This window comes from Musca autumnalis, unplaced genomic scaffold (genome assembly GCF_047663935.1).
Source record: "Musca autumnalis isolate F117 unplaced genomic scaffold, ASM4766393v1 scaffold_3, whole genome shotgun sequence".
In the NCBI taxonomy this organism is placed as follows: Eukaryota; Metazoa; Arthropoda; class Insecta; order Diptera; family Muscidae; genus Musca; species Musca autumnalis.
In genome coordinates, this window is record NW_027411866.1 from 37,188,707 (window position 1) to 37,206,215 (window position 17,509).

General features: G+C 34.1%; 1 protein-coding gene across 7 annotated transcripts in view; it reads left to right on the top strand.

The window, feature by feature from the left end:
- Window positions 1–14,372, top strand: part of CHES-1-like (Checkpoint suppressor 1-like) — a 68,500-nt gene extending 54,128 nt beyond the window's left edge. For 4 of the 7 annotated variants that reach the window (XM_073979331.1, XM_073979329.1, XM_073979334.1 and 1 more), the window contains 6 exons: window positions 5,918–8,083; window positions 9,603–10,061; window positions 10,140–10,317; window positions 10,401–11,089; window positions 12,661–12,897; window positions 12,969–14,372. In XM_073979331.1, the coding sequence (XP_073835432.1) occupies window positions 5,919–8,083; window positions 9,603–10,061; window positions 10,140–10,317; window positions 10,401–11,089; window positions 12,661–12,897; window positions 12,969–13,587 (4,347 nt within the window). In that variant the 5' untranslated portion in view covers window position 5,918 and the 3' untranslated portion in view covers window positions 13,588–14,372. Of the gene's footprint in view, window positions 1–2,903; window positions 3,524–3,646; window positions 3,752–5,917; window positions 8,084–9,602; window positions 10,062–10,139; window positions 10,318–10,400; window positions 11,090–12,660; window positions 12,898–12,968 lie in introns of those variants that run through there. The other 3 variants (XM_073979335.1, XM_073979332.1, XM_073979333.1) reach the window with 3 other exon arrangements.
- The last annotated feature ends 3,137 nt before the right edge of the window (window positions 14,373–17,509 follow it).

Consider the following 17,509-nt stretch of genomic DNA (forward strand, 5'->3'; position numbering starts at 1 on the left):
TAACAAGGAAATTTTCAAGTTTTTCACCACCGCTTTTTTACAAATTCACAGTTTTTTCCATAAAATTTCTTGTGTCTGGCTCCTGTAGTGCGATTCTCTAAATCATTTTTTGAGTTGCCGACAAAAATCGGTAACATTAAAACGCAAAATTATGAATGAAAAGTTCAAATAAAAGTTGACAGCACTGTTGCTATCGGTAAACTTTACGACTACTTTTTATTCGTCTCTAACTTGCCGAAAAACATCGTTAAATACCGATATTACAAGCATTTTAATTTTACCGACATTTGTCGGTAATTAAAAAAATGAGTTAGAGAATCGCAATACTGAAAAGGAAAATTTTTAACATAACACGCCCATTTTTTTTGTTTTTGCTAGAAATTGCTTTACTAATATTTTGCACACATGGTTAGAACAACAAAAACCCATACCAAATATTATGCATATATGTTGATATAACCACCCGCCCCCTTCCCTATATGATCGTGTCTTAGGTTGTAGAGGAAAGGAAGGAAAATAAAAAAAGACGAAACAGCCCATTTCGAATTTGCCTGTTTGCCCGTTTAGTTTGTTCGCTTATCTTATCAATAACTTTATCATTTGTTGATGTGCGTACAAATAAAACTATAGTTGACTTTGTGTGCATATATTAAATACACATACTATACGCATACACAGATATATGGATGTATGTCTGTTGTTGATATATACATATGTTGGTGGTGTGCACAGTCCACTTTATGCCTGGTGGCGTTGTTTGGTTTGTTGATGCTATAGATTTTCTTCTAGACCTCTTAACACGTGAAAAATCATCATACTTATGCGTCTTTTAGATTATACGACATTGTATGAAATTGACAACTTAAATCCATTGGATTTGCTAAGTCCAGCGTAGTCTAAATGTGCTGTTATAGTTTTATTCTAGAACATAATAAGCTCTTCATGCTTGAGTCAAATAACTAAACTTTTTTTAGGCTGCCATCTAAAACAACTGCTTTTTGGAAAATAAGTAATTTATTGGACAGATTTATTCAATAAAATTAACAACTTAAACGGCGTTTGCATTAGAATTTTTTTCCTTCTTTATGGGGATTTATTTGACGTTTGCGCTATGGAATTGACATTTGAAACCCAGCGGGTTTATTAAATCCGATTAAGTGCAAACGTGGAATTAAACTTGGTTTAGACTATGCACTTATACGATGATAAAGTGCACTATCTGGATTTATTTGCCATGTATTGTATGAAAATGACAACTGAAAAATCCATCCAAAATCCACTGAATTTGCTAAACCAAGCATAGTCTAAACGGGGTATTAAATTATGCGATTTATCAAAATCCAATGACATTATGTCTTTCAAACGTTTTGCTGGATATTTAGGTAATTGTTATTACACGAAATTGTCCCTAAAAGTGGCTAATAGTGCGTTTGCATATGATCGGATTTAATAAACCCACTGGCATTCAAATATCAATTCCATAGCATATATGTGAAATAAATGCTCATAACGAAGTTTAATGCTAGGTTTACATTTACGAAATCCACTCGATTTCAACTGTCAATTCCATAGCTCAAACGTCAAATGAAATCACATCTGAAATCCATTGGATTTCATTTGACGTTTAACCAATGGAATTGACAGTTGAAATCGAATGGATTTCGTAAATGTAAACCAACTCTAACCCGGCAAAAAGCTTTAATACAAAGTGCAATTGAGAAGGAATAACGATATAGTCTCGTGTGAACATGGTTTGAGCGAAAGTTCAAGTTGACCGTTGGTGCACAACTACCAATAATGCCAATGTAGCGTTTTTTAAAAATTGTAAACTATCAATAGAGCTAATGGTGCGTTATTTAAAGAAAAATACACAGATATACACAGCCATTATATTAGTTGTGTTCCAGAACCTGCAAAATATTGCTAAAATTTGAGCTAGAAGCGTTCCAGTTCTCACATTTCGAGAAAAGTAATTGAAACTGGTGCTCACTTCACTGTGATTCTAATAACAATATTGGTCTGCATGAATCTTGATGTTTTACTATAGCTTCGTTCGAGAACCAATAAGTTTTTTTCCCCAAAATGCGTTCCCGTACACCAAAAAAATTGCAACATGTTCACTTCTCTTTGAACAAAAATGGAGCTGAATAGCTTTCTCTTTAAAAACTTTTTACACGACAAATTTGGACGAGCAAAAATGTGCAACATGTTTGCCGGCTACTGATTGGCTGATTCGCCGACTTTGACATTTGTTCCAGTTTTTTGACGCTTCTGCCATTTTCCGTTCCCGTACTGGTACTGGAACGAAGCTTATTTTTTAACCGAAAGCGTTCCCTTAAACACCTTTTAGACTAGACACCTACACTATGATTAAGTGGTGCATTATCTAGATTTATTTGACTAATATTGTATGAAAATGTCAACTTAAATCCACTAGATTTGCTGAATACTAAATCTAGTCTAAATGTACTGTTACACATGAAAGCAGGGTTAATGCAAATGCGCTATAAGTTACCGTTTGTCCATTTCCTCAATACCTCCTGCACAGCTGATGATGTGACATTTATGATGAAAACAAATAGGGGGTTACCATAAATTTTGATTTATGTTTTACAATTTAAAATTGTGTTCACTTTTTCTCTGTGTATTCTTCTAAATATTGTTATTGTCTTGTTATTTAACTTTGTAGCATAGAATATCGCCGTTGTTGTTGTTGTTTCTATTAGTATTATTTAAAAAATGCGTAAATATTCTGTTCAGTTTCGTTGTTGTTGTTTTTTATGTTAGCAAATGACGATGACTGCAAGTGTATTGGTTTGGTGTAGTAGTCGTCTATTTGAGTTTTTCATCAAAGCCAAATAAAAAACTATTGACTGCAGACGATTTTGTCTTGTTGCTGTTGTTGTTATTATTGTTTTTGAACGTTAATGTTTGCCCCCATTGCCGCTGCCGCTCTGTTCTGCTCATTCGGTATTTGGCTTGGAGAGTGAAGTGTGTGTAGTTTTTTTTTTAGTTTTTTGAATGGTGTTTGTATTCATTTGCGTCGCGTCGACTACGAAACGAAGAAAACAGAAAACGTTCTAATTGTTTTCAGTTCAGTTGACAATTTAGTTGATGCTTCGCATGCCATAGCGGGGCCGATAATTTTCTGTTACGGTCGGTTGGGTTGTTCGTTTCTTTTTTAATCTTCGTCGCCTCGTGTTGTATATTTTGCGCGTTCCGTTTGTTATTTTTTGTTTTAATGGTGGACGCTAAAAAATAAACAGAATTACAATAAAAAACAAGAATGGAATAAAAATAATTTAAAAGAAGCGAAAATAAAACCTAAATAGAAAAATTAAAATAAAAGATTTATATTTAAAAATAACAATATCATGGTGTGTATTAGATTTTTTATAAGTGATTTTACATTCTATCTTGTGCATATCTACATAATGTTTAATTTTACTTAAAAAACCAACTATTTCGTACACACAATAGGAACAACAGATATGTGCTATAGATATGTGTAGTTGTTTTGATGGTACTTGAAAATAAAATAGTGTGAGGTGTTGTATGTGTACAACACCACCAGCCACCTTTTTTTTTTGTTTTGTTTTCAACTATTTTCATTTGTTCTTTTCTTATTTTGCCATACAAAAAACAGTGTGTTATATAAACAATAAAAAATAGTGAATATCGAGAATATTGAATCGACGTCTTTAACTAATTAATTGATAACAAAACAGAGGCATTTAATTCAACTATTTTAGTAAGTAATGTTATTCTGCTCGAAAATCTAGTTTGTCAACAAAAAATATACGCAACATCAGGCCCCCTAACATTTTGTGAGGATATTAAAAGATCAAATTTAATTTGTAATAATAGGTGTGTTCGTTTACTCAACAATTTGTACAAATTTGTACAAGTTCAGTAACTTCTTGTAATCGGCTAAGGTCTTTTGCATTATACTGTAGAGTAAACGAACAACATCCAGTAACAATTTTTACAAATTTTGAGTAAACGAACACACATAATATTCCACACAGGGCAGGTGATCATTAAATGGAATGTATTTTTCTTAAAAAATAAACATAACTTAATATTTTATGTTATATAATTTGTATTAACATTCGAATTTATTATTTATAAACTGTTTTATAATAACATTTCCGTTTCATTGATGACATTTCATTTGAATGTTCATGTAATGTAAACGTAGCATTGGTATTAAAAACGCTTAATTTACCTTACCTAATGTAACAGCAATCTGTTATAGTTCCAAAATTAAACGTCTTTTAGACTATACACTTATTTATTTATTTGACATACATATATTGTATGGAAATGATAAATCCACTGAATTTTCTAAATCGAGTAAAGTCTAAATGTGCTGTTACTATTTAAGAGATGAAATGCAATTACTTTGAATTAAACGGGACTTTTTGAAGACAACGACAAGGTTGTGTGTTTTGTTCTTGCTGGAAGAAATTTGCTCAGCTACTGACATTGACAATTTGAGATCCAACTTTCGTGTCCAAAAAAAAAAAAAAACACTGATATCGTCATTCTCTTCTTATTAATCATAAATTACACGAAATTTAAATCCACTCGATTCCAACTGTCAATTCCTTTGCGTATACGTCAAATGAAAACTTATCTGAAATCCATTCGATTTCATTTGACGTTTAATACTATGTTTACATTTACGAAATCCACTTGATTTCAACTGATTTCAATTCCATTGCTCAAACTTCAAATGAAATCCAATCGATTTCAGATGAGTTTTCATTTGACGTATACACAATGGAATTGACATATGAAATCGAGTGGATTTCGTAAATGTAAACATAGTATAAGCAATGGGATTGACAGTTGAAATCGAGTGGATTTCGTAAATGTAAACCAAGCGTAAAGGATGATAAGTGCAACTGAGAAAGAACAATATAAATAATGCCGTGTGAACATGGGCTTAAGCGGAAATTCAAGTTTACCGTTATTGGTGCACACCTATCAATATTGCTAATGCAGCGTTTTCTAAGGAACATTGTAGCAATTAAACCTATCACAATAGTGCTAATGTTGCGTTATTTAAAGAAACATATATAGAAATTTGTGAAGCCCTTATATTAGTTGTATTTCAGTAACTGCAAAATAATACTATATCGTACTATTTTGCAATTTTCTTTTAGACAGTTTCCATACCACAGAAACTAGCTAAACTCAAACCGTCGCTCTTTTCTCCCATTTTATGCCGGACAGTAGAATTTAGCAGCATGTTTGCAGGCATATTATTGGCTGATACCTACTTTGATTTCACTTTATGGTGGTGTTTTTGTCCTTCTCGTTGTTACTAAATATCGTGTAACCAGACAGAGCTATTAAAAGAGAAAATAATTAAATTAACTGTATAATTAAATTGAATTTGATAAATTTTGTTGTACCTTCGGAAAATGTGCTCTTAACATCAATACTTGAGTAGAATTAAATTGTATTAAACATAAAGCGCCAATAAGAACTTATTAATATTATTTTTCAGCACGTGAGCTAATGTTTTGTTGGGCCATTAAAGATTGTGAAAGCGAAACTTTTAGTTGACAAACTTAAGATAAGATATCTTACTGTCATTTAAATAACCTCCTTTTCTTCTAATGGAGCATGGGTGGTATTTTACGTCATCATAAATAATATCAAGACAAGTAGCTGTAGATGTTTTAATATATACATAAATGAAATTACATAGGTACATATAAATTATCATTAGAGAGTGGGGTTATAGAACACCTGTAAAGTTAGCAAAAGTCTGCAATTTCGTTTCGTTATAAATTTGTTTGACATTAGTACTTACATGTATACCATTGTGATACCTTCCCTTGTAATCAATAACTAACAATATTTTTTTTTGTTTTTTTCTTTTTGTCTATTCTTTTTCTTGTAGAATGTCGCCAGACAATCCCACACAAATATTGACGTCTCATGATTTGAGCCAATTTCGTACCTTACAACAAACAGTGACAACAGCCACTGTCGTTGCTGCAGCCGCAGCGGCTACAAATAGCTTAAGAGCAGTTGCTGCTACAGGAACAAATATTAATCAACTACATCATCATCAGCAACCGCAACAACAACAACAACAACCTCCAACGTCATCATCATCATCGATAAATATCACAACAGCAGGAACAGCAAGCACAAATAATTTGAGTAATCTTTTGGCGGCGGCCTCAAAGGTCTCCAATCAACAGCAACAACAACAACAACATCATCATATTTTCAATACATCAGCCTCGACAGCATTTAATGCAGCAGCAGCAACAATGCCGGCCACTTCAAAGTATGTCCTTTTGCAACAAAATCGTAATGGCCAATTTACAGCATATGATGGTAGTACAACGGCCATAACAACAAATAATGCCAATGGCAACAACAATGGCAATATTGTGCTGTTGGCGACAGAACCATTTGAGCCACCAACAGAACATCATAATCAACATCAGCTGCAGCAACAGCAGCACCATCATCATCAAAACAGCAGTCCCCATCATCACCTGCAACATCAACAACATCATCAATCTGTTGCAGCAGCAGCAGCAACAACAACAACTAATGACAATGATGAAGAATTACATTCATTAGCCTGGTTGAATAATTCAAATTTAATAAAAGAAATTGTAACAACCACAACGCCTTCAAGTACCAGCAGTAACAGCTGCAGTACCACAACGACAACAACTCCTGCTATCACATCATCAGCCTCAACAGCTGCCAAGCAGCACCAACAACATCATCGTTCCTTTTTTACCAATAGCAACATTTGTATTGTTAATGCCGCCAATGCCCATGATTTAATTGAGGAATTACCCCATCATGTGGCCGGTGAGGAACAGGTCATAGCCACAAATGTTTCACCCAACTCGTCGGCGACTCCAGCGGCCATTGCTGAATTACCAGCCGAAACACAAATTACCACACTAAGTGTCAGTGATTTCCAGCAACAATTTAAACGTTTTAGTGCCAGTGATCTGAAAGATCTAAAATCACATACAATTTATGGAAATATTGCAGCACTGGGTGCCACCACAACGGTGCATGTGGGTCCAAGTGGTACAACCACAGTGGTGGAATATAAGGCTGGTACCAATTTTATACCCAGCCGCCAAATATTGAGTAATACCAGTGGCCTGGTTGCCACCAATCTAAGCAATAATCATACTACTTTTGTGCCTTCTTCTTCGTCGTCTACATCATCTGCATCTTCAGCGGCGGCATCCAGTGCAACTCCTTTAATAGTTGCCAGCGGGGGTGCTGGGGGTGGATCAAAGCAATTAACTTTGCCCAGTACCACTTCAATTGTTGCCAATGGCAATGTTACTAATGGCAACCTAAATACAGTGACAACAAATGGCAACAACACAACAATTTATCAAGGTCATAAACAACAAAATACCAATACAACTTCCTCCACTAATAATAATAGTAACAGCAGCACCACAACTAGCAGCAGCACAACCCATCATCCCCACAAAAAGTATTTAAGAGAGAAAATGAATGTTTTAGATCAAGGAGGTGGTGGCAGTAGTGGTGGCATATCTTCCTCCTCGTCTCCTGCATACTCCTCAAATAGTACAACCTCAACCACTACAACCGTAGCAAACAATCCATCCTCTTCAAGTATGGCCACCGCTGCTTTGGGTTCTACCATAACCGTAGTATCCTCCCCAGCTTCATCCAATACCTCATTATCTTCATCCTTGTCTACTGCAGCTATTAATGGTGGTAATAGTCCACCGTTAAGTAAAACCTCCTATTTTACATTAAGTGGTTCTTCGACCCCCATAGCTCTCAATTATAGTAGCTCAAACTCATCGACTGCAGCAGCACCTTTTATAGCGGTTTCTTCTACAAATTCCTCATCATCGGCTGCTTCACCTAATTCTACAATATGCACTACAACGGGTATACCTCCGGGTTATACATTAGTCAGTCATCCAGCTTTGCCACTGGTTAATACACCATTAACTGTTACCACCACCCACAACAACAATAACACATCTCATCATCATCTGCAGCAGCAACCTCAACAACAGCAACAACATATTGTGGTGTAAGTATAGACAAAAATACAATGTTTATCAGGTTGCAATCAGGGTCTTATAAATTCTACCGGAATCTTAAGATATCCATGCGGGTTATTCTCCTTCATTTGAGCTTTCCATTTGATCAGTTAGTAGCAGCTGAATTGCGCTTACTCAGTTCAAAGTGGCATCTACTGGCCATTATCATTCTTATCTTATAGTACGTTTACATATAACTGGATTTAAAAAAACCCACTGGGTTTTAAATGTCACTGGATTTCAATTGTCCATTGCGTATATGTCAAATAAATCTTCATAAAGAAGGTAACCCCTGAAAATGATTTAAACAATTAACCGACTATTATTTGTTTTGTTGATGCCGGTTCTAATATAAAGTTTAACTGCAATTTTTTAATTAAAAAATAGTATGTGGTATCTTCGTGCCTTGTAAAAAAAACACTGAGATCACTTCACTTGTTATTTATTTATAATAAATGGCACGAAAATTATCCTAAAAGATGCATTAAATGCAATTGAGAACAAACAACAAAATAAGTATTGTCGTGTGAACATGGCTTTAAGCGGAAGTTTTAGTTTACCGTTATTGATGCACAACTGTCAATAATGCTAACGCAGCGTTTTTCAGAAACACAACATAAAAATATAGCGTTATTTGAAGTAAAATGCACAGATTTATAAAACACTAAAGCTGAAAACAGATACAACGTTTGATTAAAGTTTTGCGTTGGGCGCCGAGAAAAAACAACAACAACAGGGCGACGACGATACCAAAGTCCAGCGTTTATCTGTTTGTCGGCATATATTTCAAATGAATTTGAATTTTTCGGCATCATGCCCAACAGTGTAAAAACGGCCAAAATGGCACAAAACTTTGCCCAAACGTTGTATGTGTTTCCAGCTTAATTGCGTATTTTATAGTACGTTTAGACTTATAAATCCACTCGATTTCAAATGTCAATTCCATAGTGTATACGTCAAATAAATCGTAGTTCTAAATCCACTGGATTTTGTATGACGTATATTCTATGGGATTGATAGTTTAAATCATAGTACAAGTTCATAGTCTAACAGGCGTTTTACACGATAATTTGACTGATTTTTAAGATTTTTGTAGAAAAGTTTGAGTCCTTCAGTCGGAAAATTTTCCTATCACATCTTTGACCCCTACATTTACAGCATGTTTATGTATTTCGAAACGAAAATGTGTGCGCATGAAGCACACCCAAACTTTAGTTTTGGAAATATTATTTCCTTTGCTTTTGCTTCAAAACAAAAAAACAAGTTTAAAAAACCCACTCGAGTTTGGTGGTTTTTCTTAGGTATTCATTTTCTTATCGACATACATAAACAGGCTGTTATTGTTTTTGAGAATCTTTCACATCGTCGCTAGTGGTGGATTGTTAAATAATACTTTGAACATTTGATACTGGGTTTTAGGACGTGTTTGGAACACTTTTTGAGGTCTATAAGATTTTTGTTTTTGGATTATAATTATAATTTTACTAACTTCTTTTTCTTCCTTTTCAGTTCCTCGCCAAATCTTATGGTTTCACCTGAAACACAACAGCAACCTCAACAACAACAGCAACACACAACAACAACCAAAGAATATTATAATTTAAGTACACCCCAACAGTTACAACAACATTTGCAACAGCAACAACATCAAGCAATACGTAGCCCTACCTCCTATTCAAGTTATGACAATGATTCTCTAAAAGATTTCGAAATATCCAATAGTAATTCAAACATTTCAAGCCAAAGAATAAATGGTTCAACGCCACAATTACATCAGCAGCAGCAGCAACAACAACAACAAGCACCTTTAACGCCAAAATCATCTTCTTCCAGCTCTTTAACAATTAATACCAATAGTTCTAGCAACAACAACAACATTGTTACAACACCACAAAAACAAAAACATGCCAATAAAGTGCCATATGATCCATTGGTACATACCCATAATAAGCCACCATATAGTTTTAGGTAAATATGAGCTTTTGAAGAGTTCGATATATAGGATTCCACTTATTTTTAACTTTATCTTCATTTTCTCTCCTCTAGTTCTTTAATATTTATGGCCATAGAAGGTTCGGAAGAAAAGGCATTGCCTGTTAAGGAAATCTATGCTTGGATTGTACAACATTTTCCTTATTTTAAGACCGCACCCACGGGCTGGAAGAATAGTGTACGCCATAATCTATCGTTGAACAAAAGTTTTGTAAAGGTGGAAAAGGCACCGGTAAGTGAAGAAGAACTTACTTCTTCTGCGTGTTCCATTTCAGTTGTCAACCCCTCTATATTTGTAATCTATTCTTGTTCTAGAATATGGGCAAAGGTTCCTTGTGGCGTGTTGAACAAATGCAGCGACAAAATCTTATCCAAGCCTTAAATCGTTCACCATTCTTTCAAAATTCATCAGCGGATAAGATCAATTTAAAAAGTCCTGGTGGTACAACAATGATGTCATCCAATGTTAATGGTGCCGGTGGCGGTTATGATGTTCTCGGTGGTTCAAAATCATCAACAGCTTCATCAACATCCCATATTAATTCACGTTTTGATCCAAATCTATTTCCTAACTTATCGAAAGCTTTTAAAGACATCAGTGATGTGGTACCCGATGTACCAGATGATGAATATCCGTCCGATTATAGTACAACAACCAAAGGAAATACATTTACAACAAATTTATCCTCAACACCACACAAAAATAGCAACAACAACACCAATAATAATAACAATTATAATAATTGTGGCATCTATCAGAATAGCAGTCCCATTCCAAATGGAAATGCTGCTGGCGGTGTTGTTGGACAAACAGAAAATACCTGCCAAGCGAATAATAACAATTCATCATCGTCATCATTAATGGGTACATTCAGTAATTATGAAAGTATCGAACGTTTAGCCCGTGATTGTGGTGCTGAAAGTATTGATGATGTAAATGCAGCCACTGCTATGTTAGCCTTAAAACACGGACCAAAAGTTTTCGAGGAAACCTTTCAAAATGGGTAAGTTTGTTTTTGTCTATTTCCTTTTAAATGGTCTGTTCCAGAAGCTGCAAGAAGCTACTATTTTTTACTTCCATAACATTTTTTCCTTTGTGTTATCGGAAAAAAATAGTAAGCATTAGTAGATTCTTGCAGTTCTGGAACAGACCAATAGATTTTATAAATGTAGGTTAATATGGTTTTCTGGATTAATAGGAAACTTTATCTACCGTTTACTTTTCATTCATGTTTTGCAGTTTTTCTAAAAATGTTGTTGTTTTTCATACATTTTTAAATGTTGTATTTTGCTGTTTTAATAATTAATTTGTTTCGATAAAAACTGCGTTCGGGTCATGAGTGTGTGAATTGCCGAAAAACTTCGTAACTTTAACAATATCAAAGCACGACATTGCTTTACATCCCAGTTCAGTCAGCTAGGTATTGCTGTTACCTTATATTGTTCTACCATGTCGATCTCGGTAGTGAAATTCTGTAACTGTTTTTAGTTAACTATAGAAATTATTTAAAATTAACACATTTTTTTTTAATTTTTCTATCGTTGACAACACTGCTGTTACCTGTAAGTCCTATGCTACGTTTACATTAGAACTAATTATCATAATAATAATAATCTCGTTATTTGATTTGTGTATATTTTCACAATTAAAACATCAAATAAATCAAGATTGAGCAGTTATTCGGGACAATAAACGCTAGTGTAATTTGTTTATTATGGTGATAATCATCTCAATTATATTCTACACAGTGTAAAATTTAAATAAAAATGAACATCAAATAAATCAATATGGAACACTGATGTAAACATGACCTAGACTTACTGAAAGCAACAGTGTTGTCAACTTCACTTACAATTTTCGTTTTTATTTCTATTAAAAATACAAATAACAGATTCTTTTGAAACGTTCACCAGAAAAAAATAAATGTAGTGGTTTCATAGGCTTAAGGGTTCCCTGCGGGGAAATAATTTAGTTTAAAAGTAGTTTATAACTAGATTAAAAGTAACTACAAGTGGTTATTTTTCGATTATTTTCCATTACGCCAACTAACTATTTGAACATGGGGATGAGCTAGGCGGTGGATAATTGTCCATCTCTGCATTACTTTTAACTAGTTATAAACCAACTATTTTTAACTAATTTATATCTAATTTTTTTTTACTTTTTATAGTCAGTTTAAAAATGTTGTTTTTGTCTTGAAGAGAGTGAAAAAGTATTTTTTTACTTATATAGTTGGTTGTAGAAAAAATGCTTTGTAACCGACTATTTTCAAACTGGTTAATAACTAGTTGAAAAATAATGCAGAGATAGTCAGTTGTCCATTTTTTTAGTTTTCGATCTGGTTGATCTATAGATGAATTTTCAACCAATTTATAGTTGTAGAATAATGCATTTATAGCTAACTATTTTGTAAACCGGTTGAGAAAAGTCCCGCAGGAGGTTATTAGAACCAAGAAACAGATACCTATTGGAATTCCAATAAAAGTGAGGTTAAATTGTGGTTATAACGTCACTTACCACCTTAAAACAAAAATGAACGCAACTAATTTAAAATTGTTTGTTAACTATTTTTAGAGCTCCAGTTATTACATCTTCACCTAGTGAGGATCACACCTATTCTGCTGGTGGTGCCGCTGGTACTGGAGGTAGTAGTGGCACAGGCAGTGGTGCTTCAACGCCCTTAATAAGTGGATCCACATCATCATTAATATTAAATGGTAATGGACAATTAACAAATCATCAACAAGGCTGTGCTGATAATCAAAGTAATTGTGCATCCTCCGATGCTGCTTATGAAAGTAGCGAAGAAAGGTAAAGATTATAAGAGTGACATAAAATGGAAACATATTATTAATAATTCGCCTATGTTTCCTCTTTCACAGCCACAATATAACACCCGAAGAATTGGAAGATCAACAACGCCATCGTGATGGTGTAGATGCCTTACTTTCACTTTCTTTATCCTCAGGTATTGATACTAGTTCTACAACCACCAATAGTCAAAACTCCAGTCTTAGCTCTAACTCACCGATTAAAAGACCACCTTCGACCACAGTGGAGGAGGAATACCACATATCCACCATGGATAATAATAGAGACAGTAATTATCTTCATAATCAGCAGCAACAGCAGCAACATCATCTTCATACTCTACAACAACCGCATAATATGAGCAAAATGGCCTTGCTTAGTACGGCGGCAGCAAATTTGTCGTATGTTAGTATTAATAATGGCAACAGCAACAACAATAGCAATAACAACAACAGACTTAACAATTCAACATCATCATCACTATTGGATGAAGGCTATAATACACAAAGTTATTTTGGTTCCTCTACAAATGGAAATGCTACAGCTGCTGTTAACCATCATCCCCACTATGGCGGCGGTGGTGGTAGCCATCACAGTTTACATCATCATAGCCTAACATCGACAAGGAAACCCAAATCCTTAAAGAGTTTACGCACCAAAATCAAGCGCAAGGCTACCTGGATGAGATGAACTTGGTAAGAGACTAAAATTAACCTCCAAATCAAAACCCCCCACACACAATTGGAAATGGTGTTGAAGTGAAAAACTATCTATAGGGAAATAAATCATTGTTATATCAATAATATTGTTTTAAACAAAAATATATGCATGTATCATTATCATTACAACCATTTCCAATTGTCCCCCCGAAATATGTCACTGAAGTTGTTAGAAGATATTAGCTGCCTTGTTTTGTTTTTACGTTGCAAATTGTATTTTTAAGCAACTCATTATTCTTCTCTGTTTTATCCAACTTCCAAAAAACAAAAATAAAAACATTAAGAAAAAATCAAACCAATTATCTTTAAAAACAGACAAACAAAATATATACATAATATTATTATACAATTAAACTTTAAATAGTTAAATCTAGTGAAAATATCATCTAAAAAAATCTATACATAAATGAAAAATATTAAAAAAAAATTGTTAAACATAATGTTACCACAAAAAAAGAAAATGTTTAGTAAATAAGTGTTTGCTCTATTGTTTTATATATATTATAAATATATTTATATATTACGTTTTTTTTTGCTCTTTTAGTTTAATGCATATATTACGTTTCCTTTTTAAATCCGTTTTTCTCGTTTTTGCTTTACTACTTTACAAACGAACTTTACAAAAGAAAAACAAGCCACAACAAAGCCTATATTTGTTACCAAAACAATAAAAACAAAAAAAAACCTATTAACATAAATTCAATATTTTAAAAGTGTTTAAAACGCATTATTATTAATACAAAAAAAAAAACAAAACAGAAAGAAAATAAACAAAAGCTATAACAAAAAAAAATTCTCGTCTATAAATACATACATTATATAGTATATATAACTTATATAGCATAAAATATGTTTAAAATAATTCTAGAGCCTTATGTCCAACTAAAACTTAACACAAACAAAAACTGTTAAAACCAAAACCAAACAAAATCAAAATGTTTTTATATACAAAAATACACAACACACATATACATCGTATGTTATATGGGAACTAAGTATAAAAATAAAATTAGTTTCAATTAAAAAACAAACAAAAATTGTAATAACAAAAGTGCTATAGCCAAAATTAAATTGTAAACAAAAATGATCCAGTCTATATATAAAAATAAAGGCCTATTATGGTAATATTCAAAATATGAGGTTATAAACGAACAAAAAATGGGTTTTTGATTTTCTTTATTATCTGCAAAGTCAGACATATAAAACAGGATCTTGAGTTAGACAAGACAAAGTTTCTAAAAATACTTGGGTTTTAATCACACCACAAAAAGGCATTGAAATTACGTCTCCACATGGTCTGTCTGTGTGGGTAGATATGAAATGTTTTCTATTTCGCTACATATGACATTGATGGCTCGTCTGAAATAGGTCTAAGTGCCGTTGTTTATGGACCATGGAACTAGCTGAATACTTTACGAGAAGAACTGTAATTTAATTATGGAACTGATTTTTTGGTTATCGGCAAAAATCGATAAAATTAAAACGTACAATTATTAATGAAAAGTACAAATAAAGGTAGACAACACTGTTCGTGGCACTAGACTAGACGACACAACAACGCCAAAGGGCTTAAAGCTGAAAACACATACAACGTTTGAGTAAAGTTTTGTGTCGTTTTAGCCGTTTTTACACTGTTGGGCATGACGCCGAAAAAATCAAATTCATTTGAAATATATGCCGGCAAACACATCATCGTCGGACTTTGATGTCGGCGTCGCCCTGTTGTTGTTGTTTTTTTGTCAACGCCCAACGCAAAACTTTACTCAAACGTTGTATGTGCTTTCAGCTTAAGGCCGGCGCGTTGAGTGTTGCGTTGCAACAACCACATGAAAACTTCGAGAACAAACTTGGCATAACTTACACATATTTCATGTGGTTGTTGTTTTCGACGCGTTACACAATGGACCGTATGTGTTTGGCCCATTAAGGCTGCGGCTCATACGGTCCGTTGTGAGTCGCTTCACGCGTTAAACAACAACCACATATCTTATGCCAAACATTGAAAATATAACATGAAAATATTTTAACTTTTAAGAGAGAGAGAGGAGGTGATAGAGCTCCCTTTCTCCCTTCTTACCCATAAACTCAAAACATTTTCATGAAAATTTTCATAGTCTGGCACAAGACCATGAAAAATGTGTAAGTGATGCCAAGTTATTTCTTGAAGTTTTCATGTGGTTGTAACGCGCACTCAACGGACTGAAGGCCGCGGCACATACGGTCCGTTGGGCGTCGCGTTACTACAACCACATGAAAACTTCAAGAGCAAACTTGGCATTACTTACACTTTTTTCATGTGATTGTTGTTATTGACGCGACGCACAACGGAACCTATGTGCCGGGGCCATAACTGTGCCACGGCCTTTAGTACTTAAGCCTTAAACACATTCAACGTTTCAGTAAAGAACAAATCGATCTATGTTACCCTTGCTCTTTATCGAAACTAGAGTTGTTAAGTCCCAATTTACATTAGGCGAGTTTACTTGCGGCAATTGTCATTTTGTAGGAGAGAGAGGTGAGGCATATGGTAACCCTTTGCCTCTCAACACCCTCTCTCACCAACAAACTGACAATTGCCGCAAGTAAACTCGCCTAATGTAAATTGGGACTAACATCTAGTTCAATTGAACGACCTAGTTCACAATATAGTTCAGTGAACACCGGTCATTTTCAAGAACGAACTGCGAATGAGTTATATTATCTCTTTGTGTTAATGAAATAAATCATACGCAAGCGAACTATAGTACTGAACTAGTTCAGTAGATTTAACAACTTTAACCGAAACGCTGGATATGTTTACGGCTTTATGCTTGGTTTACATTACGAAATACACTCGATTTCAACTGTCAATTCCTTTGCGTATACGTCAAATTAAAACTCATCTGAAATCAATTGGATTTCGTTTGACGTTTAATCAATAGAATTGACAGTTGAAATCGAGTGGATTTCGTAAATGTAAACCAAGCATTAGTCGTCGCTAAAGTGTTGTTGTTTATTTGCGTATTTGTTGTTGTGTCGTGTTTTCTAGTGCCACGACCACGACAATCGCCCACCTCTAGTTGAAACTTTCACAGCTTTTGGGAGAGAACGGAGGCGCAGGAAGAAAGAAAGTTTCTTATAAAAGTTTCAATGTGTAACATAAGAGTAAAAAAAATAGTTACAGAATCTCTGGTTATTAATTTCATAACGGACATAAATAAAAATCAAAAAAAATCATGCAATTAGGTGTTCTTAGGCCGAATTCTCCATTACAGCAATTTCATGATTTTACTCTACTATGTCCCGGGCCACACTAAGAGTAATTTCACTGAAATTTTGACATGAAAGTAAAAGAAAATGTAAAATAAAACGGTCTGTTTGTTTCATACGAACATTGCAACAAAGCAAAATTGCAGAACACATGAAACCGTGTACACTAGTTTCTTGAAATTATGTGTTTTTCCCAAAAAATACAAAGTTTCATGTCAAAATTTCACTGAAATTTCTCTAGTGTGGCCCGGGACTATGGAACTCAAACTATAGACTCATAATTTCATGTCAAAATTTCAGTGATATTGTTCTAGTGTCGCCCGGGACTAAACAATATTGACGTTTAGTCTGAAGTTTGGCAACCTTCAGCCGAAAACTCATCCAACGTTTCAGTAAAGTTGGGCGTCAATTCTGATAAAAGAATGAAAGAGTAAGTCGATGGTCAGACTAGCACGATTTCAACATGGCGACGTCAAGTTTATAGGCGAGGGGTGTGAAGTAGTGAAACCCATGTACATGGTTTTCTGTGTTTGGTGTTTTGCCTCTTCTTGTTGTTCGTTGCAAGATTTTTTCTTCTATTTTCTTTCATTGTGATTTTCTCAAGCCAACGTTAATAACGAAACAAGCATAAAAAGATTTAACAA